The sequence below is a fragment of the Trichogramma pretiosum genome, unplaced genomic scaffold (genome assembly GCF_000599845.2).
Source record: "Trichogramma pretiosum strain Unisexual culture from Peru unplaced genomic scaffold, Tpre_2.0 scaffold86, whole genome shotgun sequence".
Lineage (NCBI taxonomy): Eukaryota > Metazoa > Arthropoda > Insecta > Hymenoptera > Trichogrammatidae > Trichogramma > Trichogramma pretiosum.
Genome location: NW_019640815.1, coordinates 411,903 through 435,354, shown reverse-complemented (window position 1 = coordinate 435,354; position 23,452 = coordinate 411,903). Strand labels below are relative to the sequence as shown.

Sequence of the window (23,452 nt, the reverse complement as noted above, 5' to 3'; positions counted from 1 at the left end):
TGCCTGACGGAACGAGACGGAGAACGGGACGAGATACTACACACACACATACATACATGCATACACACTTATTCGGGGTAGGTATATAACACGGCGGCATCGCAAGGCGCTATCGCGCGCGCGCGCGAGCGCACGGATAGGATTCGGAGTTGCATATACATATAGATGGGTACGCAGAGAGTGAGTACAAATGCGCCATGCAGCCCCATCTCTCTTATATACATACATGTGGGACATTTATATATACGTACATACGTATACACATGCAGCAAGAAAAGTGAAAAATTTAAGAGAGAGAGAGAGGGGGGACTCTACGCGGCGGAGAGGCCCGTGGCGGAGTCTCTGGCGCACCGGCGCTACTGTGCAGACAGCGGCGTGCGGCTACCATCCGCCGCGTGTGTGCGCGCCCGCGTTATATAGCCACCATCTTGGCTCCCCCTATTTTTTTTTTTCGAGCGGGCACAGAGCAGCAGCAGCGCAGCGCACCCCCGCTTTTTCGGAAGGGGATAGGGGTAGAGAAGGAAATCAATGACGGCCGCCGCTGCCACGGCGCTTTGGGCAGTAGGGGTGGCGGTGGTGGTGCAGTAGAAGCAGCAGCAGTAGAGAATAATAATGCCGCAGCGCCCCAGCAGTGTACGCGAAAGGGGGTAGTTTTCCCGGGGGGTCGCTTTACGCGCGTACGATACGCGCGCGCTACCGCACCGTCGGTATCGCGCGCGCGCGAGCTTTTATCCATCGTCGTAGCGGAGCGATCGTCGGTAAAGGAGCTTTTTGCGCGAAGGGAGGGTTGTTGTCTCGTTCGAGGGTTATACAGAAAAAAATCGTATCGGACACAGCCCACAGTCAAGGATCCGGGGAGGACGATAAGGTAGAAATCTCGAGGAGCGCGATCCGGTCGATGATCGGTGCAGCACACACCCCGCGGCAGCGCTTATATATAAAAGCTTCGATCGGTTTGTGTATACGTATACACGCGCGCACGGGGTTGTTACACCCTGCGACGTGTTATACACACATATAGTATATCGTACATGCCTTGTACACACACGCATACACAAATACACAGTTTTTCCCACAAGCTCGGCGTTATGTATATAAATCCGTGAACGTGTGCGAGAGCTTGCGACGTTTTACTCTCCGCAAGCTCTCTACGATACACGTACACACGCGTATATGCGCATTATAATCTTGCATGTATAATCTTTCGTGCAGGGAGGGCGAGGTGTGCACGATCGTTCCAAAATATTATAAAAAAAAGTGAGAAAGAAGAGACACATTAAGCGAGTATCGATCTTTTGGTGGTGCGCGGTTACATATATCGTCGCGTGTGTGTGTAAATTAAATCATTGCCCAACGATTATATCATATTTTATTGTATATTATTTGTATACGACACGTACAGGGCAAGAATATAACGTACACCGGAGAGCAGACGACGTAACCGCAGCCGGTTCGATACTTGCCAGTCGTAACCGCGCCGATATATGTAACATTTTTTTTCACCAGCTCTTTCCGCGTGCGTGAACAACGCATACATAACTCTACACATGCAGTCTCTATATGATATATCCCTCTCACCTTGTCTTCCGCCTCGTCGGCTCGTCTCTCGGCTTCCAGAACTCGCTGCTCCAACTCCGACAGCTGCGAACACAAAGCAGAAAAGAAGCACGGGGTTAGAAAAAAATTCATTTTTGATATGTCGGGGTAAAAGCTCGAAAATCCCGACGTATATAATCGACGTGGCGTGAAAAAAAAAATCGTGTAATTAATTAATAAAAGATATGTAATAAAGTCTCTTATCTGTATATATACGGTATACGCAACGTGGCAGGCTCGTAAAAACATCTCGAGCAGGCCCGCGCGAGCTTTTTTACGACTCCGAGCTTTTAATGTCGCGCGCTCGCGTCGTAAAAAACAACGACAACAACAAAAAAAAACAGTGTGCTCCGCACCAATGATATTATACATCAGATATCAGAAGGTATTACGTCGTTCTCTCTTGGATGTATAATGAAATCCTCCCTCTGCGCGTCCGCGTACTATATAATAATGGTGGGGGGGNCACCGCCCCATACACACTGGGGAGAGCTAATCAAGACTCTGTTTCTAGGAAGCGAAGCGCATATAGTAATAGCCCTCTCGCCTCCGAGGGGAGGACGACGATGATGATGATGATGATGCTGATGAGGATGCAAACTGCAAATGGATCTAATACAGCTCCTCTGCCTCTGTGCTGTGTATATACGTACATGTATATATAGCTCAGAGGGAGCTTTCTGCAGATAATAGCGGCGCGATTACTATTGATTACCGAAAGCGGCTGCAGCTTGCGCAGACACACACGCACACACATACACATACAACAGAGCGATGCACAGAGACGATCGAGAGAAAGTCGGCGGGGTGGTGGTTAGATATTTCGGTGTAATAATAATGAAATATTATTTGAAATTCGTTGGAGCGTGTGTGTGTGTGTGTGATTTATGATTTAATTTCGTAGCATTTATAAATCGTACGAAGCAATTTCAATTTATCGCTTTTTCCGATATTATGAATACGATCAGTGTGTGTACCGTGTGGATGGACGAGAGAGATGGAATTTACAAATGACATTTTGAACGGTTTTTGTTTGCTCACGTGAGCCATGTACAGCAGCAGCTATACAGCAGCCAAGCCGAAGGTATTACGTACAGTGTAAACGACGGAATGGAAGAATAAATAAATAAAAAATAGAAATAAAATAAAATGAAAAACAGTCTTGTCACACTGCCAAATAAATTTGTCAATATTATACGTAATACGTGGGATATCGAAATTCATAAACAATCTCCACAATACACAAAGTGTCTCTTTTTTTCGGGCACCGCACACGACTCTCTCTCTCTTTCTCTCTCTCTCTCTCTCTCTCTCTCTCTCTCTCTCTGTCTCACCTCTGCATCTGCGTCGACGACAGCGCGACGAGCTCGCAAAAACCACTCGCATCTGCGCCCCGTCGCGCATTATTAAGGTGCATATAAATACGGAGGGGGGCTGCTGCATTATACACACACGTATATGTGCTGCTCATCGCGCTCGAGCGAGCGATTAATTAGAGGAGGGCCCTTTAAAGTGCCTCGGAGAATAATACGTAATTATTATTATGCGCTGCGCGGGAGAAAGAGCTAAAGCATTAATACAAACACATATACGCAGACGCGCGCGTATCCACAAAGGATTATTTATCGACTCTCGTGCCTGGACTAGCTCGCGTATGTATAAAGTCGTTATTATTATTTACTTTATTTCGCGCGTGCGTGTCCGTTAGTTATATAGGCACACATGCGTGTACAATTGTAATGCAGCGCGAGAGTGTAACGTTCTATTTTCCTTTTTTTTTTCCTTTATTTTTTTCTCTGTTTTTTATAAACTTCGCATGGTTTGCTGCATTGTACAATAGCTTTATTTTTGCTCAAAAGGACAATTTGTCACGAGGTATATAGTAGCTACAAGGTTCAACACAAACATTGACAAATGTAAATTCATCACGCAAAAGAAGGCAGCAAGAGAGAGCGAGAGATGATTGGAACGTTCTAAATCTTTATTATAACTATAGCAAAACAACGTTTTCATACAGATGAATGCGTAGCCTATTTGCGCACGGCATCGGTCAAAGCTGTTCAGCCCGTCACCTTACGTCTCTCTTTGTGTTGCGCCGCGCGATCTGTTTACACGTTGTATTGCTTTGTCGCGTGGAATTCCGAAAAAAGGCCTCGTATGGATCGCAACGACGCGCAGTAATGTTGGCACTGTGATCAGTGTAGCGCCGCTCGTCGTTCAGCTCACATCAATAATTTGCTGTTCAGTTTTACTCAGGCACGTTACGACGTCGCAGCTTAAGAAAGAACGATCGCATCGAGTGCACAGTGCACACTTCAATCATTGATTCTCGTGAATAAACATTTTCTTTTACTCATTAATTATAAGTTAGTTTATTTCCGTGTGAGTTTGTAGAACAATGGCCGCTCGACAACACTTGGCGTATCAGGAAGAACCCGATGAATCGGGCAGTAACGTTGATCACGATGAACCCGATGAATCGGGCATTGATGTTGATCACGAAGAACCCGATGAATCGGGCAGTGACGTTGATCACGAAGAATCCGATGAAACGGGCAGTGACGTTGATCACGAAGAATCTGATGATTTGGACAGCGATATTGATTATTTCTATGAAGAGAGGGATGACTACGATATGTGTCAAACAAAATTCGAAAAACTGAAGAGCCTACGAGAAAGGGTTGATTGGAAGGACGAAGAAGATCGAGATAGATTTTAATCGTCTACTCAATGGATTGATCGTTGGTTGGAAGAGACCACTCCCAGATCTCCGTGAAGTTTTTCAACGACAACAGATGGATTTGCTTCTCTCGGAAGCCGTCGAATTCAATGCAGAGGATAACACACCTCAAATCGTCAAGTTTGTGGTCAGGACCGGCTACAAGGACGAACCCGAGCTAGATGAAAATGGCAAGCCAGTGTTGCAACGCACCACGGCAGTGCACCGGGCCTGTAGAAATGATGAAATGCCCGAACACATTGTCATAAAGAAGCTTTTTGAAATATACGACAAATTCGATGTCAATTACATCGATGAGGATGGATTAACACATTTTCACGCGGCTTGCATATCTGGCTGCGAGGAGGTCGTCGAGAAATTTTTCGAGGCAGGCCAGGATCCCAATTGTCTCTGTCAAGAATCGGACGCGATTTCAGTTGATCCGCCGCTGCACTTGGCTTATGCTAACGAATACAAGAAGGTGTTCAAATTACTACTGAGACATGGCGCTGATCCTAATTTGACAGATAAAGACGGATGTGCTATTGTGCACATTATTTCAAAGAGATACACCTTAGGTGGTTACGACGATGAATGGATAAAGATACTTTTTGATGTCACCGACGAAAAACACCAGCTGGTGCAAGTCAATGCTCAGGACAATTGGGGCTGGACCCCGCTGGACGTGGCCGTGGCAAATTTCTTGCCGGATGCGGTTGAAATTTTACTGGATCATGGTGCTGATGCGAGTAACTTCGTTTTTCCCGGCTACAAAGACTACGATAATTTACTAGACAATTTTTTGGGCACTATAGACGGAGTAGTGGAAATATCGGCATATACGCTGGTAATTGTTGAGTGCCTCGAAAAAAAAGGATATGAAATGAGTCGAAGCAATGTCATGTCGATTTAGTCCGGGCGCTGGTGACATTTGAGTGGACTTACGAGATCCCCTCGGCGAGTTGACGGATTTCTATGTTTTTTGGGTCGCTGAAACCGAATTTGGAGGTCGCCAGGCCGAAATCCTGGTCAATTTTTTGTTATAAACAAATTAATTGTTTAAACAGCCATATCTTGAAAAATATTGAAGATAGATTAAAACAATTTGTTTTTATTTTATTCGTCTTTGAAAAACAAAGAAATTCCATTAAATTAATTGAAAATCCGTCCACTAGAAAAAAAGTTATGCAATAATTAGTGTAAAATACGTCTTTTTTCACCTTTCAACCTCTGTAACTTTGCTCGTATTAGTGCGATCGAGCTCCTGGACGTCTCATTTTAAAGGTAATAACCTACAGAATGATGTAACATAATTTTTATGTAGGTAAAATTGTTTATAATGCAATCTGTAGACGTGTATAAACGTAATTTTATGGCTCTGACGTACTTTCCATTTGTTTATACGCGTTTTTTGCTGAGATAAATTATTAAAACAACGTGGTAACTTAGTTCAAATGAAAGTACATCAAAAAACAAAAATTTTAAGGGGTTTAGGAAGAAAATCGGTCCAGTAGATGCCAAGTTACAGCCTTCTGAACTAGCGCGTAGAAACCAGCGAGCGCTTAGGGCGTGCACACTGAGGCAACATGAACTCATGAACCAAGCTCAGACTTGTTTGTAACTTGGCATCTACTAGACCGATTTCCTTTCTAAACCCCTTAAAATTTTTGTTTTTTGATGTACTTTCATTTGAACTAAGTTACCACGTTGTTTTAATAATTTATCTCAGCAAAAAACGCGTATAAACAAATGGAAAGTACGTCAGAGCCATAAAATTACGTTTATACACGTCTACAGATTGCATTATAAACAATTTTACCTACATAAAAATTATGTTACATCATTCTGTAGGTTATTACCTTTAAAATGAGACGTCCAGGAGCTCGATCGCACTAATACGAGCAAAGTTACAGAGGTTGAAAGGTGAAAAAAGACGTATTTTACACTAATTATTGCATAACTTTTTTTCTAGTGGACGGATTTTCAATTAATTTAATGGAATTTCTTTGTTTTTCAAAGACGAATAAAATAAAAACAAATTGTTTTAATCTATCTTCAATATTTTTCAAGATATGGCTGTTTAAACAATTAATTTGTTTATAACAAAAAATTGACCAGGATTTCGGCCTGGCGACCTCCAAATTCGGTTTCAGCGACCCAAAAAACATAGAAATCCGTCAACTCGCCGAGGGGATCTCGTAAGTCCACTCAAATGTCACCAGCGCCCGGACTAATTATGAAGTTGTTTGATCGGCCCGAATTTCTCGATATTATGTATGAAACAAATAATGAATCCTGCCTTAAAAACGAAAAATTAGTTGACAGGTGTCAACAACTGATGATTAATCCAGGCTTGTCGCTTTACGATTCTATTTTGTTATCACCCGAAGAGACAAGAAAATGTATCTCATGTAAATAAGGTTCGCTACCTCGAATGAATGGATGATAATTGGCTGTTTACATCGCGACGATGTTATACAACAACTAAACGTAAAAATGTGGAGAGGATTTTACTGTCGATGGGGATTGGAATTTTTCTACGAATTGATTAACCGCCGGTTGCCGATTCTCTGCTGTAAAATAATCACCGAGAAGTTAATGAACAAGAATTTGATGAATATATGCCTAGCAGCTAGAAGGGGTTCAAAGAAGCGTGCAAAGAAGCTAAAAAATGTTTGCTGAGGTATTTTAATTTTTTTTCTCAGACGGAATGATAATTATTTTTATCTATTTATTAAGTTTTTAATTTTATGATTTTTCAGGCTAGGACGTCAAGAAATGTCACGTTTACATTTAATTAATATGATATATTATTGCCAGTGTGCACAATTAATCATTATGTATCAAATAAACATTTTATTGCATGGAAAAAAATTAATAAAATAAATCATACACTTTGGTATACTAATTGAACCTTAATAATTTATTTTGTAAATGCTCAACCTTGCCTATTAATATACTCGAGTAAGTTCAAAAAAGTATGCAATTGTCATGCAGGACAAAAGTACAAGTTTCAATTTTCTTTCCATATTCTTTTTCTGTTTATTTTTTATGGTTCACTGTAATCTTTTGCTAATGTTTAGCTTGGTAATTACACTGCATGATGCGTTAACAAACGCAAATTTATCACAAAGGAGGACAGAAAACGAGAGCAAGAGGTGATTCAAATCTAGCGGGAAAAAACATATACTGAATGCTAAATATTAATTGCGTGACGTACAAAAAACGTGATTATGCGAAGGCCCGGATAGGAGAGTAATTGCAGAATGTTTGTTATAATATTCATAAAAGCCGCATTAAAAATTACATCTCGTTTTGTGTTGTGCTACGATATGTTTATATTCTATTGCATGGCTGCAAGTCTCAACTCGTTTCGAGAGTTGGCAGCGCCGCGCGGCCGCATGTCGTTCAGCTTATTTCAGTCCGTCTAGAAGTACACGTCACGACGCTGCAGCGTATAAGTTATAACCAGCAAAATATCTAGCAGACTAATCCAACGCACTCGTGATAAAATATTAAAAATATAAAAATAACAAGTGATTGTGTTTTCGCGAGTGGAACAATGGCCGATGATGATATAAATGACGCCGATACTTTATCCGACGACGAAAGCTACGAATTCGAGACGGACGAGGAAAAGTTAGAACGATTAAAGAGGTTGCGAGAAAACGTCAACTGGGAGATCGAAGATGAACGACGGGCATTTTTTCACCAATTCCAACATATGACTAGCGACTGGCGGTACGAACTTCCGAATCTCAAAGACATCTTTCGACACGAAGAAATGGATTGGATACTCTCGGAGTTCGTAAAGTCCGACGACGGCAAGCCGAAGCGAGAAACTCTCGTCGATTTCGTGATCAGGGCCGGCTACAGGGACGAGCCCGAATTGGGTGCTGATGGCAAGCCATCCGCCCGTCGCACAACACCACTGCATCATTTGTTTAAATTCTGCACATATCCCTTCTGGAACAAGCTGGCTCGAAATCTGTTTCGAATTTACAACAGATTCGACGTGAACTACACCGACGAGCGAGGCCGTACTCATTTTCACGCGGCCTGTCAGTATGGCTGTACCCGTGCGGTTAGGCAATTCCTCGAATCAGGACTCGATCTCAATCGCCTCGAGCAAGAAACGGACCCGACTGTAATCGATCCGCCGCTGCACCTGGCTCTGGGTAACCAAAACAAGTCAGTGTTCAAATTGCTGTTGAAGCATGGCGCCGACCCGAATTCGGTCGATGAGTGTGGAGATACTCCGCTGCACGAAATTTCTGCCTTCGATTGGTTACGGGGATTTGGGGAAGTTTTGTTCGAGATCAGCGACGAGAAAAATTTGAAGGTGCAAGTCGATGCCCGAAACAGTGAAGGACACACACCGCTACATTTAGCTATGGTGCGATTCCGGCCGGACATGGTCGAACTACTCTTGAATCGTGGCGCCGATATGTCAAACTTTGTTTTTCCAGAGGATTGCTTTGAGGACGATGAACCGTTCGATTACGAAGGATACTACGACTCTAATTTGATAATGGCATATCGTATGCTGGAGGTCATCGAAATACTCGAAAAAAAAGGATACGAAATGGATAGATCAGACGGTTTCATGTTCGCGACTTGGATACATCGGTACTTCTTTCTTCATGAAATAGAAGAATTTGAATTTTGGGGTAGACATGGAAACCTCGTGGACGAAGCAAAAAAGTTGATGGTAATCCCGAGCTTGTCGCTTTACGATTTAATCGAGATGCGACCCGACGAGGCAAGGCGACTGCTCACGCATAAGGACTACCACAATTTCGTGACTTCGTATAAATTCAGGGAGCTTCCCCAAAAATTTTGCGAGGATTGTTTGCCGGATCTGTGCGAAAAAATGTGTAGAAAATTTTTCTGGCGATGGGCATTGGAGCCTTTCTTGGAGTTGACGCATCAACGATTGCCGATTCTCTGCTGCGAAATGATCATGAACAATCTGAAGAATGTGGATTTGTACACCATATTCGATACCGTAAAAATGTATGGAGATGATGATGTCTAAGATTTGTGATACTGTTCACAGAGGAATTTTCACTTTTTTTTTGGTAATTTTTCCAAACATTAGTTTTTTTTATTTTTTGCAATTTCTCCATGTTTATTGTTTTTCATGCAAGAATCTCGAGGAATTTCACACTCCCATCTTTTTTAACGTTGTTCAAAAAATATGTTTGGCTGTGCATGATTACTTTTATGTAAATTGTATAAAAATTGTATTACATTACATGTACATATAATAAATCATATACTTGAGTTAATGAAATAATTGAATTTCTATAATTTATTCTAAAAATAGAAATTGCGCATGTGGTCTACGATACATGACGCACAGGCACGCACAAAAAAAATTGCAAGATATTTATGAGATTGTTTGGCGACGTCGACGACGATAAATAAATTTCTCTCCCTGTCGTATGCTTACAGTGCACGTAAAAAAAAAGAATGCCGAGGATAATTAAATTTTCTTATTGTGTACACGCGATTGAAAAAATTACACGTAAAATTTGTATTTGCGATGGTGCGCGTTAGTTAAAGGTAAAGTCTGGCTTACGCGCGCAACAGAGAGATGACCTCTATTGTCAAACTCGTACATACATTCGAAGTATTTCATCAAAATCATTTACGCGTGTCTTCGTGCGTTACGGAAAGTAATCCAAAAGACGCGATTCAGCAAAAAGCCTATCGTACTCAAATTTCCACCGATACTATAAGAGCATGAAAGACACGGCTTTGCGAACAGCATCTGCCGTTCAAAACCTCGTATCATTGCTTCGAACGCCAAGCAATTATCAAGAAACTGACGCATATGCGACTTGCTAGACTAATACGCAATACCTTATACATACGTAGTACATCTTTAGCAGCGCCGCATTGTCGATACAGCTCGGCTCGACCCGCAGGCCGTCGTTCAGTATAGTCAGTACAAGTTACGACGCCACCGCGTAAACAGCGAAATATCGCGTCGACTGCAGCCAGTGATTCTCGTGAAAAATAACAAACTCGTTTCAACTGTGCTTTCGTGAGTGCTCGTCGAACAATGGCCGACGACGATTTCAACGATGATTCCGATAACAGTAATGATTTTAATAACGCTGCTTATCAGTATTACGATCATTCCGATAATTTCTTTGGCTATTCCGATTCCGAAAATGATTTCGATGACAACTACGAGGAGTGGTACTACGATTCCGACGACGAGTGCAGGCAAAAATTGAAGATATTCAAGAGCCTACGAAAAAAGGTCCACTGGGAGGTCGAGGAGGAACGACGCAAATTTCTGAAGCAACTCTACGTTTTGATCGAGCGATGGTACTACAACCGACTTCCGGATCTCCAGAAGTACTTTCGCCGCGAAGAGATGGATTGGCTTCTCACGCAGGATTTGGATAAGAAGAGCCGCTTCGGCAGTTTTCCGCTCATTCGATTCGCGATCAGATGCGGCTACAAGGACACCGACGCCGGGCAGCTGACATCGACAATTCGCACCACGCCGCTGCATCGTGCAGCCGGACGCAAGTATTACAGGCTCGTCCCCATGCTCTTCGAGATATACGACATGTACGACGTGAACTACGTGGACGAGCGAGGACTCACGCATTTCCATGTGGCCTGCCTGTCCGGCTGCAACGACGTCGTGAAGCGATTCCTCGAGCTCGATCGGGATCCCAAACGTTTGGTGGACGAAACCGACGCGAGCGGCGCTCACCTACCCCTACACTTGGCTCTGTACCGCGGCCACGAGGAGGTGACCAAGCAACTGCTGAAATATGGCGCCAATCCGAACCTGGCCAACGCGAATGGATTTACACCTCTTCACGCCATCGCCAGAGGCAAACACGACGACGCGGGATTGGCGAAGCTGTTCTTCGATATCAACGACGTATTGGATCAGCCGATTGAGGTTGATGCTCGGGACAGGGAGAATTACACGCCATTGCACGTGGCGCTGGCCCACAACCGCAAGAAAGTGGCCGTGGCGCTGCTGAGACGAGGCGCCGAGCCCAATGCAGCCTTGAACTGCGGACAGACTCCTCTGCACATCATCTGCGAGAACGATGAAGCCGGCGACGAGGAGAAGACCGCGTTCGTGAAGACGTTCTTGAAGACGTGTCGTGAACTCGATCAACTGGTATGGATAGACGCCCAGGGCTTCATGAATTGGACCCCGTTGCAGCTGGCCGTGTCGAAACTGCTACCAGACGTGGTCGACGTTCTTCTGGATCACGGTGCCGACTTGTCCGAATTCGTTTTCCCCGAAGAATTCTACTTCGTGGAGCGCGAGTGCGAGCGTTACTACGGATCGATCAACTGGTTTACTGTGTACTTGAGAAAATCGTACGGCGTTCTGGCGGTCGTCGAGTGCCTGAAGAAGAGAGGCTACCAAACGACCCGGACGGATGCCTCGGTGATTATGAACTTTTTCTATAGACAAGGATTATTCAATAGCCCCTATGAAGAACGTTGGTACGACGATGAGAGTTTCGCGAGTGTCGCAAAAAAGCAATCGGTGCGTCCGGGCCTGACGCTCTACGACCTGGTTCGATTGTCGCCCGAAGAGGCGGCCAAACTACTCACCCACAAGGACTACTACGAGTTCGCGCGCGCGACCCACAATTGGCTGCCGCCCGGGTGGCGTACCGCGACTTGTGCCTTGCACCTGTGCGAGACCATGTCGAGAGGATTTTTCCGGCGATGGGCGCTGGAACCTCTGCAGGAGTTGACTCGCTATAAGTTGCCCATTCTGTGCTGCGAAAAAATCATCGACGAGCTGGAGAACAAGGATTTATTTAGGATGCATCTGGCAGCGGCTTCACCGCTCGATTCCGTGGCGAAGGTAGTTTAAACTGTTTTTTCAACGCGATTATTAATCATTTCATTCGAGATTTTTTAATAACTTTCTATATCGTTACTTTTTCAGAAGGCAGAGATGAGGATTTCTGAGTATTCTTCAAAATATTTCTTCTAAATAATTAAATTTGTTTTATTTGTATCTCAATTTACAACTAACTTTATTTGTAATTGTGGAACTCAGATGTAAAATGTATTAAATAAATAGTTTACTTGAAATTACAACTTTTTGATGACTGTTTATTTATTTCCAATCAAAACTGAGTTATACAAAATCGATACGTTCATTATCAATAGGCAAGGAAATTCATGAATTTTATAATTACTTCTCTAACACTAATAATAGAAAATGTTCATATTGTTGTTACGTATCAAAATAAATGGCTCATTATTTAATAATTCTCTATATCTCTTCTCTTTATATTCATTTCCCAATTAAACTGTATACGCGGGCTTGTTTTCAAATAGGAAGGAAAAAAAGACAATCGTGGCAGCTGGCAACACCGAACTTCCAAATCTCCGAGATATTTTTCAAGTACAAGAAATCAATTGTCTTTTATCGTTTGAAGTCACGAACTGTGACCGCTATTGTGACAGAAGAAGAACTCCAATCTTTGCGAGACAAGGTCGATTGGAGCATCGAAAAACAACGCTACCAATTTTTACTCAAACTCGATCCTCTGATCAGGCATTGGAGGGGACAACTTCCAGATGTCCACGATATCTTCCGACCCGAAGAGATCGATTGGATCATCGCGGAGGAATTGCATAAAGTCGACGACGACGACATTTACTACTATGATCAAGGTTCACTCATCGATTTTGTGCTGAAGACCGACTACAAGGACGAGCCCCAAGTCGACGAAGACGGCAAGCCGTTGCTGCGTCGCACCACACCCGTGCATCACTTGGCCGGACGCGAACGCTTCGAGTGGAACGTAGTGATTTCCAGCCTCTTTCAGATATACGACAGGTTCGACGTGAATTGCATCGACGAGGCGTCCGGCTACACGCATTTTCACGCGGCCTGCGAGTACGGGCTTCGCGACATCATGGAGGAATTTCTCGAGCTCGGCCGGGTGGATCCCAATGGCCCCGTGACGGAAACGGGCGATTCGCCTCTGCACTTGGCTCTGCGCTCCCTCCAGGAGGGAGTGTGCGAACTGCTACTGAGACACGGCGCCGATCCTAACTCGGCCAACAAGAAAGGATGGACTCCTTTGCATTTGCTAATAGAATGGGAAAAGGAATGGGTGAAGAGGTTCTTCGAGATCATCGATGAAAAGCATCGTCCGGTGAAGATCGATGCCCGGGACAATTTGGGCGAGACACCGCTTCAATGTGCCGTGGCGAGTCTCCGAATGGATGTGGCCGACGTACTGTTGGATCGTGGCGCCGATTGGTCAAGCTTCGTCTTCCGAACAGAAAGACACTTCGACGAGCACTTGAAGACGTTCGAAATCCACGAGCGCATAGCAATGTTAGATAACACGCCCTTGAACAGGTTGGGAAATCGGTTCGAGGATACGGTGGAAATAGCGTGCGGTATGTTGGAAGTGGTCGAGTGGCTCGAAAAACGAGGCTACGAACTGACTAAAAACGACGCCCTGACGGTCCTAAAAATATTCGTCAAGCACGAATTGTTCGTCAAGTCGGAGCACGTCGAATTTTGGCGCAACGACGAAGATTTCGCCAACAAGGCTAAACAATTGATGGTCAATCCGAACGTCTCCCTTTACGATTTGATCCGGTTGCGACCCGAAGAGGCGAATAAATTGCTCGCGTACGAGGACTATGACGAATTCGCGCGATCGCTAATTTTTAAGATCCGTACGGAATTACACAAGCCGTGCGCGGCGTATATGTGCGAGATGTTAACGCGAGGATTTTGCCGCAGATGGGCGCTGGAATTTTTCTTGGATCTAACTCGCCACCGGTTGCCGATTCTCTGCTGCGAAATCATCATCAAGCGGCTAATGAACGAGGATCTGTTGAGAGTAAGCTTCGCAACGGCAATGGTGACAAACGAGCAGAGCAAAAATATGTGATACCGTTCGTAGTATCAAGATAATTTCAGTTTTTTTCTTGAATGTTAACAATACTGTTACTAATTTTCATCTTTTTGTTGTTATCAATTAATGTCAAAATACTTTTGTTTTCGCCTATTTATTAATGTGTATCAAATAAAAATGTTGTTACATATCATTCAATTAATTTTATTATTTATCGATCTTAGGTATGTGAAAAAAAGACAAAAAAAAAGAAAAAGAGTTAAAAATAAAATTCGCTCGCATCAAACTCGAGTAGGAATAAGCACGGAAATTATACACGTTTTCACACTCGACGTTAATTCCGCTCGCACATATAGACACACACACGTAGACGCTCAGGGCTTAGCGTGTGTGTGTGTGTGCGCGCGCGCATTGACAATCGACAAAAGCTCCTCTACATATAGGTAATTCCGATTGATCGGGCTTATGCACGCTTTACAGCAGCAGTAGCTGCATGGGCTCTCTCTCTCTCTCTCTCATCCCCTACACGAGTGCATATATGCGTCTATTAATTGGGCACGATCAACGTTGCAGCAGCCCGGGCCAATATGTGCTCGGCAGCCATGCACGTATGCATGTATACGAACGCATATTCTCGACGTGGAATTGCTTTTGCAGGTGTTTGTGTGTTATTAATTCCAAAAAGTTTCGAATTTGTATCCTTCTCTCTCTCTCTGCTGCTGCTGTGCCTCTCGTGCACGTTGAATATATATAATACACGCTGTATCGCGGCACGCGTATATACATAATGCATCGCGCGATTTGGGATTGAAAAATTTTCGCGCGCTCTCGAGTCTCGCGTGAAAGCAATTTCTATGATAAGTAAGCCTACCTCCTCCTTCCACCCTCCCTCTGTGTGTGTGTGTGTACACTTTTTTTCGCGCTTATTTTTTCGCAGCCACGATGCAATGCGGTACGTACGCTTTATAAAAAAAATTGCCTCTCAATTCCCGCGTAAAATTCGTTATCTATAGAAAAAATATTTTCGAATTCCATTCCCGAAAAAAAGAAGGAAATATAATAATGTCGAGATCTCGTATTGCAAAATTCGCATCGCTCGGATACGTTAAATAGTTGCGACCGCCTGGATATAGCTTTTATCTTGTCCGCCGTTGTGTATACACTATATACTAATGGTCCAGCTAGTTTTAATGACTGATATAAAGTAGCCACGCTCGAACAATGAGAGAGAGAGAGAGAGAGAGAGAGAGAATTAGAGCGGGGGTAAAATAGCTCGTCACGCTTAAAAGGAGTGTCCAATTCCAAGTTACACAATGCGGAACACCGGTGTATCAGGTAGGTTATTATTCGTGCATAGCCATTTGTAAAATTAAAAGTACCTCGTGGCAGTAGTTGGTTACGTATATAAACTTTTGGGCGGAAAACACATACTCATACATACCAACGCAATATACAAATTGACGAACGAACGCGTAACGATCGTAATACGTTCTAGAACTCGACGCCCGAACGACCACCCCCTCGTTTTCTACCTAATACACGCGGCAGCACGTGCAGGTGCATAAATGAGCTAATTTTCCCTACGCTTAAGCTCCGTTTCTACTCTCTCTCTCTAGGCGGCGCGTGCACACTCATTAGTGCAACAGCGGAGCATCTCCAGCGCGGAGCATTAATATATGTACTTTGTGACGGTGGATACTATTACAACGATCGGTAGCCTGAGTTTCGCTCGAGCGCGTGTATTTATCTTGGTAAATTTTCGAATTTTGGCTGAAGCAAAAATCAAATTTCTACATGTGGATGACGCTTATTTTCGTTGTTTTTATTTTTTCTTTCATTCGAAGCACGATGACTGTACGTCGAATCTCGAGCATCGAATCGATTATCATGAATAAATTGCAGTTTAAGAGAAAAACGATAATTCGTGTATTAGACGCTAGGTGGCTAACGATAGTAATTTGAATAAATCCAAAAGTATTGTTCTCTTGTTTCGGGATATATTGCCGGTTATAATTCGCTTCGAAGGTTGTTTTCGAGTTTCGTATATTAATTACCATTTTTAAGTTCCGACAAAGAGCCCATGTGTGTTTCACTATCCTCGCAGTCGATCGTTTCGCTTTTGATTTTTAAACTTCCTTTTTTTCTTCTACGTCCATCGTCCCGAAACGGCCTCCCGTGGCACATCTCGCTCGCACGCATTACGGGCATAACAATCAGAGCTAAACTTTCCGAATTACAGCTCAAAGCTTAATACGATATATCGTATATAGCCCCGGATATTACAAACAACAAGAGTACTTCGCATCTCGCCCTGCGGTTAGTGTATATTAAGGTCTCTCTGCTCTGTGCTCTGCTCTGCTCTCAGGGAGTGACCGCACGAATCGCTTCGTTAATGCCATAACACTGGTGTATATAGCGCGTATAGCACACGCGAGAGAAGAGCTCCGGCGCTCAGTGAATGCTCGGTAGTGTTCCCTTTACCCGTCCCTCTATTGTATTATTACGCTTTATACCGTCTAGACTGTCTTTGCGCGCGAGGTAGCCACGCGCGCAAGAAGCTTTCTATAATAATTTCTGGCGACGAGCCTCTCTCTCTCTCTCTCTTTCTCTCTGCACTGCACCGTGTGTATTATTACGTGTATGATTCTGTCACGCGTTCGTAACTGCGAAATTAGAAATATATACCCAAAAATAGCTGTACGAATGATAAATCTTCGTTTGTGCGAGCAGAGCAGTATTGTCGATAAAACCAAAAATTTCATATAACCAATGTTATCTCTGTGACACATGCATCCACTACTACTATATATATGAGATGGATTCGAACTCTCTCTCTCACTCTCGCGAACAAAGTTACGAGCTTTATCGAACGCGTGCATACATAGTATAGTACACGTATAATATACACGCAGTGGCGCGCACGGATCGCCTATACATCAATGCGCATCGGGAAATGAACTTTCTCGCTCCGCGGGCTCTCGGGGTCTTCTCTCATTGTTACAATATCGCTGCGCTGCTGCGGTCGCGTCGACAGCGAGAGCCACGCAAAAAAAAACTGAAAGAAAAAAAGGGCCCCCCGGAACAAAAAACTTTTCGACGTTATATATATAGCATATCGTACATCTCTCGCGATATTGTAATTTAATTATTATACGCTTTAATCTTGTTCGAGGCTGCTGCGCCGAGCTCTAGGCTCGAGCGAAGAACGAAAGAAAGAAAGGGTACGAAAGAAAAAGTTGGAAAGATGCCAATAAGTTTTGCAGTAATGAAGTTACGTCTCGCTCTCTCTCTCTTTCTGGAGCGCATTTCGCAGCGAGCTTGCAGCAGCGATGAATTTTAGGATGATTATACGGCCGCCGCGGTGTGCAGCATCAGCCGCAGCAGCACCAGCAGCAGCTTTGTTGAGAACTTATGTCGTCATTCTTTTCGTTTTTATACCGAGTCATAAAAGAAGAAGAAGAAAAAAATGTTACCAAGGGGCAATAACCGTTTTGTATATCGAATGCAGTCGAGAAGAGATAGCGCTTGCGCTTCGCTACGAGACTATTTTACTCGCGCTAAATTTCCTATATCTCGCGGATATACCACTATTACAGGTCTATCGTCTTCATCTATGTTGCTTACTTTTTTTATGATTAATTTCTTTCGTTTTTTTTTTTTATCGTCGTTTCAACTGTTTCGAAATAAAATTTGGGTAAAGAGAGCTTGATACCTTATAATGAGAACGAAATGGAAAAAGTACTATTTCAATATTTTTAATACCATACAACACTGCTTGCGGTTTATTTTTTTTACATATTTACGAAATGACCATTGCTAATTTATTATAGTAGCAGTCATAGAAAATCTTTCTTCATAGAAGATCTTGATTTCTGACTAAATCTTAAAGAATATATGTCCCAAACAAGAGAATAATACTTTTGGGTAATGTATTTTTTTCATTAGCCACCTATCGTTCGATATACACACTATTGATTTCGCTGTAACTATTTTATTTTCAGGACAGTGATCCAGTGCTCGAGAATTTCTTTACTGTCGTCGCATACATTAAACAAATACTGTCTTCATACGAAAGAAAAACAATGTAGAGTTTTTATTTTTTTCCTAAGTCACTTCGTAAAAAGTAAAATTTACTCATTTTCCAACTGATCATTCATCTTTCGCGTTCATCGTTTATACTATTTCGAAATAAAATTTAGGTAAAGAGAGCTTGATATCTTACACTTACAAGGAAATGGAAAAAGTACAATTTAAATCTTTTTCATGAGATACAACGATGCTTGTGTCTTTTATTCTTTACACATTTAAGAAACGACAACTGCTAATTAGTCAACTTATGTTTACAGATAGAAAAATTAAATGAAGCGCATGATTTTCGATTGAATTCTGGAGAAAATATGTCCTGAACAAGAGAACAATACTTTTGGATATTGCATTATCTTCATTAGCCATCTAGCGTGTAAAATACACATTCACCGTAGACGCAATACGCTTTCACTGTAGACATTTTCTTTTGGATTTGTCTTCTTTGTTATGGAAAAACGTAAAAGTTTCATTTTTTCCAAATCATTATGTAAAAAATAAAATCTACTAATTTTCCAAACGATCATTTTTTTCCTCTCGCACGGCATTTGAACGAAGCACATGGATTTTCAATTGAATTTTGGAGAAAATATGTGGAGAAAATATGTCCTGAATAAGAGAACAATACTTATGGATATTGCATTACCTTCATTAGCCATCTAGTGTGTAAAATACACATTATTGACTTCGCTGTATAGCTATTTTCTTTTGGATTTGTCTTCTTTGTTATGGAAAACCGTTGAACTTTCATTTTTTCCAAATTATTGTGTAAAAAATAAATTCTACTCATTTTCTAACCGATCATTTTTTTCCCTCTAGTACCGCATTTGTAAGCTCACACACCTATCGCATAACTTCCCATTTGAATATTATCCACGAAAACTAGCGGGGTGATCGGGAGAGTCCTAAATATCCCCAATACCATCGTCCTGGCCTGACTCCGGGCGTCATTTTATAAATAATAATATAACGACGATCGTTATTATCCTCTTTCCTCGCCGCCCGAACGTGCCCAAAAAGCTCTGCACACCCCGACTCTCGCTGCTGCCGCTTTTTCAAGACTCGTCAATCGTGCTCCGCTGGCTTGCTTACTGCCGCCACTACTGCTGCCTAGCTACTGGCTACATTTGTGTATATTTTTCGCACCTGCTCGCCGGGGCACTATTATACCATATACACACACAGTAACAACGGCGACGACGACGACGAGGTCGTAACGATTTTTCTTAAACCTGTCTCGAAAATACGTCGCCCTACATAAACACATCTCTCGCTCGCGCGCGCGGCACAGAGAAAAAAATATAATGCACACTAGGGTGGAGAGGGTCGTTGTTGGCTGGCTGGAGCGCCGTATCGTATACGGAAGAAAACTGCCAAGTGCCCCGGTGAACGAATCGTTTATCGCGTTAAACACGCGGGTGCCGTAGCTGCTGCCGTTGTTGCTTTTTTCTCGCTCCTCCGCGCACTCGCTTCCAACATTTTTATTTTTTTTTTACTTATTTCTTTTTTTTTTTTTATACACGAATGAATCCTTGGGATTTTTCCTGCCCCGACTACACGAGGAGACCTTTTTTTTCGCGTGTGCTTTGTTTTTTGCGATATTATTACGCATCGTGTATAGCTGCTGTGCTCAGTACTCGGGAGAAATCGTAATTTTCCCTTCTTCTTTTATTTTTTTTATATTTTTCTTTCACGTACTACAAGTAAACGAAAAAAAAGGTCGAAAATGCTGGCGTTCAACGAGCTGAGTGTCGTTTCGTTTTCGTGTTTTTCCTTTTCCTCCCTCCTTTTTTTTCATTTTCCAACGTGCAGCAATTATATATCAAGTCGAAAATAAACAACGAAAAATTAATTAAGAAAAACAATGGTCTCGAAGGCACTAGACTGAGTGTGTACCTTGAATGTTACACAGTAGTACAATACTCGATTCAAGTGAAAAGTAGAGAGAATCGTTTGCTTTGCGTTTTTGTCGAGAAGGCTAATAATAAATGCGTATGTATCATAAAAAAAGGAGAAAAATTTAAAATTCGTCGCCTTCGTTCTTCCTTCTTTATGCATAGATAACTCGTATAAAGTATCGAGCCTTACTTTTCAATAAAAGCTTTTTGCGCCCACCCTCGTGTGATATATACGCATAGTGCACGGAACATAAAGTCAATCTCTCGCGGGTACGTATTGTATAAGGCCTATATATAAAAGTTCCGCAACTCTCTTAGTCAATTTTATTCATCCATTTTCCCGCGCGCAGCAGTAGACCCTCTCACTCAGCGCGGCAACAAACTTGGACATTCTTCATTACGGTTGCCGCGTCGTCGTCGTCGTCGTCGTCGTGTCTTCGATATCCCTTTACAGACGGGCTGAGGCTTTAATTAAACTATGTGTGGATACCTATTTCTCGCGTAACTACAAACTCGAACGCGCGCGAGGATGTGTCTTCGAGTCTGAAACAGCTCCAAGGTATAAGTAACGCCATAAGCGAGAGCGAGAGAAATAAAGTACAAGGCGATGCGGTCTGCGGTTTATATCTTATAGTGTCGCCTGGGGAGGAGCTTTTTCCAAAGCACACGTAGTCATACGTGTGTGCGTGTGTGTGCCTATGTCCTTTTGGGATTTTGGGGGTACGAGCGAACTGATTACACGGCCGATCTGTTGTTTTCACGGGTAGTTGTCAAATACTCGCGAATTTCGAAGCGCAAATATTTGCGTTAATAAATTATATACGCGTGGCAGGAGTTTAGTGTTTGTGCACCAAAGCGCGTGAAAAGCCACTATACCACTATACCGCGTAAGTAGATGTTTATTATTGGGACTAAATGCGGGTAGCTGCAACTGTTGCAGCTTATTATACAATTCATATTTGAGCATCGAGTGCGTGTGTGTGTTTTGTGTGCTGCACAAACTATATTGGCTCGGTCAATACGTCTGCATGGGTAAAATCGAAGTGTCTATTCAGGGGAAAATTCGTGCACAAAATTCTAGACATTTTGGAGTTCGTTTACGAAAACATCATTTTTTAGAGATCTCTGCGGGGTTATTTGTCTCTTACGGGAAAAATAAATTTCCTTACTTCAGTAAAGCTGGAGCCTAAATTATTATTTCATTTGAAATAATAAAAACAATAAATACAGAAAATTTGTTTATAAACCATATAAGAAGTTTATCAAAAGATACTTGAACAATATGTAAATAGAGAAATTTGTTCTTATTATGAATAGTATTGATCGGCAATGTTGACATCGTCTTCTAACAGCTGGAAATTTCAATCGACAATTAAATCAGTACGAGAGTTGCTCGTATCCAGCATAATACGCTAAATAATATTGAAGAAAAATTTTACTTACTCAAATTCCATGGAAAATTGAATTAGATTTAGCGCAAATAGATTAAACAAGTACGACACTTTCTGTTCAGCCAACGTAAAATACGTTTAAGTAATATTTTAGAAGATATTAAGAAAAAAATTCAAGTATGATTCGGCAAGGTAACACAATTTACAATATGAATAAAGATGGAAATGAATGGAAAGAAGATTATGCGCGCGTAAATTGCGAAAAGATATTTGGAAGTGAAATCAATTTGATCGGACACCAAAATGCGGTCCACGGAGGTCACGAAGATTTGACAAGTAAAAAATGTGAAAGTAAATTTGAACACAAATCAACGGTGCTCAGACATCAAAAAATAGCCCATGGAGTTCGCAAAAATTACGCATGTAACAAATGCGAGAAAAAATTTGGACAAATCTGGACTATGCTTTGGCACCAAAAGATATCTCACGAAGGTCGGATAGATTTCCCATGCGATAAGTGCGAGCTAAAATTTGGACATAAATCAAGTTTGATCAAACACATAAATATAGTACACGAAGGTCGCAGAGATTTCGCATGCGACAAGTGCGAGAAGAGATTTGGACGTAAAGAGTATTTACTTGGCCACCAAAAAACAGTCCACGAAGGTCGGAAAGATTACCCATGCGATAAGTGCGAGCTAAAATTTGGACATAAATCAAATTTGATCAAACACATAAATATACTACACGAAGGTCGCAAAGATTTTGCTTGCAATAAATGCGAGAGGAAATTTGGAGAAAAATCGCATTTGCTCAGGCACCAAAAGACGATACACGAAGGTCGGAAAGATTTCGCATGCGACAAGTGCGATAAGAGATTCGGACTAGTACATCATTTGCTTTCACACAAAAAGACAGCCCATAAAGGTCGTAAAGATTACGCATGCGTCAAATGTGACAAGAAATATGGTCAACAAAGCAATTTGCTCAGACACCAAAAGACGATCCACGAAGGTCGTAAAGATTACGTATGCGAGAAATGCGAAAAAAAATTTGGACAAAAATCGAATTTGATCTTGCATCAAAAGTTAGTCCATGAGGGTCGCAAAGATTACGCGTGTGGCGAATGCAAAAAAGTATTTGGACAAAAATCGAATTTGCTTGCGCACCAAAGGACAGCCCATGAAGGTCGTAGAGATTACGTATGCGAGCAATGTGAAAAAAAATTTGGAGAAAAATCGAATTTGCATGTACATATAAGAACAGTCCATGAGGGTCGCAAAGATTACGCATGCAAGAAATGCGAAAAAAAATTTGGACGAAAATCGAGTTTGATTATGCATCAAAGGACAGCCCATGAAGGTCGCAAAGATTACGCATGCAATAAATGCGAAAAAAAATTTGGACGAAAATCGAATTTGATTATGCATCAAAGGACAGCCCATGAAGGTCGCAAAGATTACGTTTGCGAGAAATGCGATAAAAAATTCGGAAATAAATCGAATTTGCTCAGACATCAAGAAACAGTCCATAAAGATAACCCAAGTGACGAGAAACAACATCCTTCGAATTCGCGACAGAATATCGTTTACGGTAGTATACAAGAACCATTTTTGTTCATTATTGATTGAAGTATTTTGTAATGAAAAGCCACGGTAGAAATGTACTCATGGTTGGTTCATCTAGATATGATTATGTACATAATGTTTGATATTTAGAATAAATTTTGAAACCTTTAAACGAAAAAGCTAAATTTCTTGTACGAATTTTCCCCTAAGCAGCCAAACTCTATTAAAACATATAATAATAATAATAATAATAATAATAATAATAATAGTAATAATAATAATAATAATAATGGTCACAATGTGC

The 23,452-nt window shown here is 42.0% G+C and overlaps 1 protein-coding gene across 6 annotated transcripts in view; it reads right to left on the bottom strand.

The window, feature by feature from the left end:
* Positions 1-23,452, bottom strand: part of LOC106657545 (uncharacterized protein CG43867) — a 104,178-nt gene that overhangs the window by 14,946 nt on the left and 65,780 nt on the right. For all 6 annotated transcript variants that reach the window (XM_023462174.1, XM_023462183.1, XM_023462178.1 and 3 more), the window contains one exon: positions 1,579-1,641. In XM_023462174.1, coding sequence (XP_023317942.1) covers positions 1,579-1,641 — 63 coding nt within the window. The remainder of the gene's footprint in view (positions 1-1,578; positions 1,642-23,452) is intronic.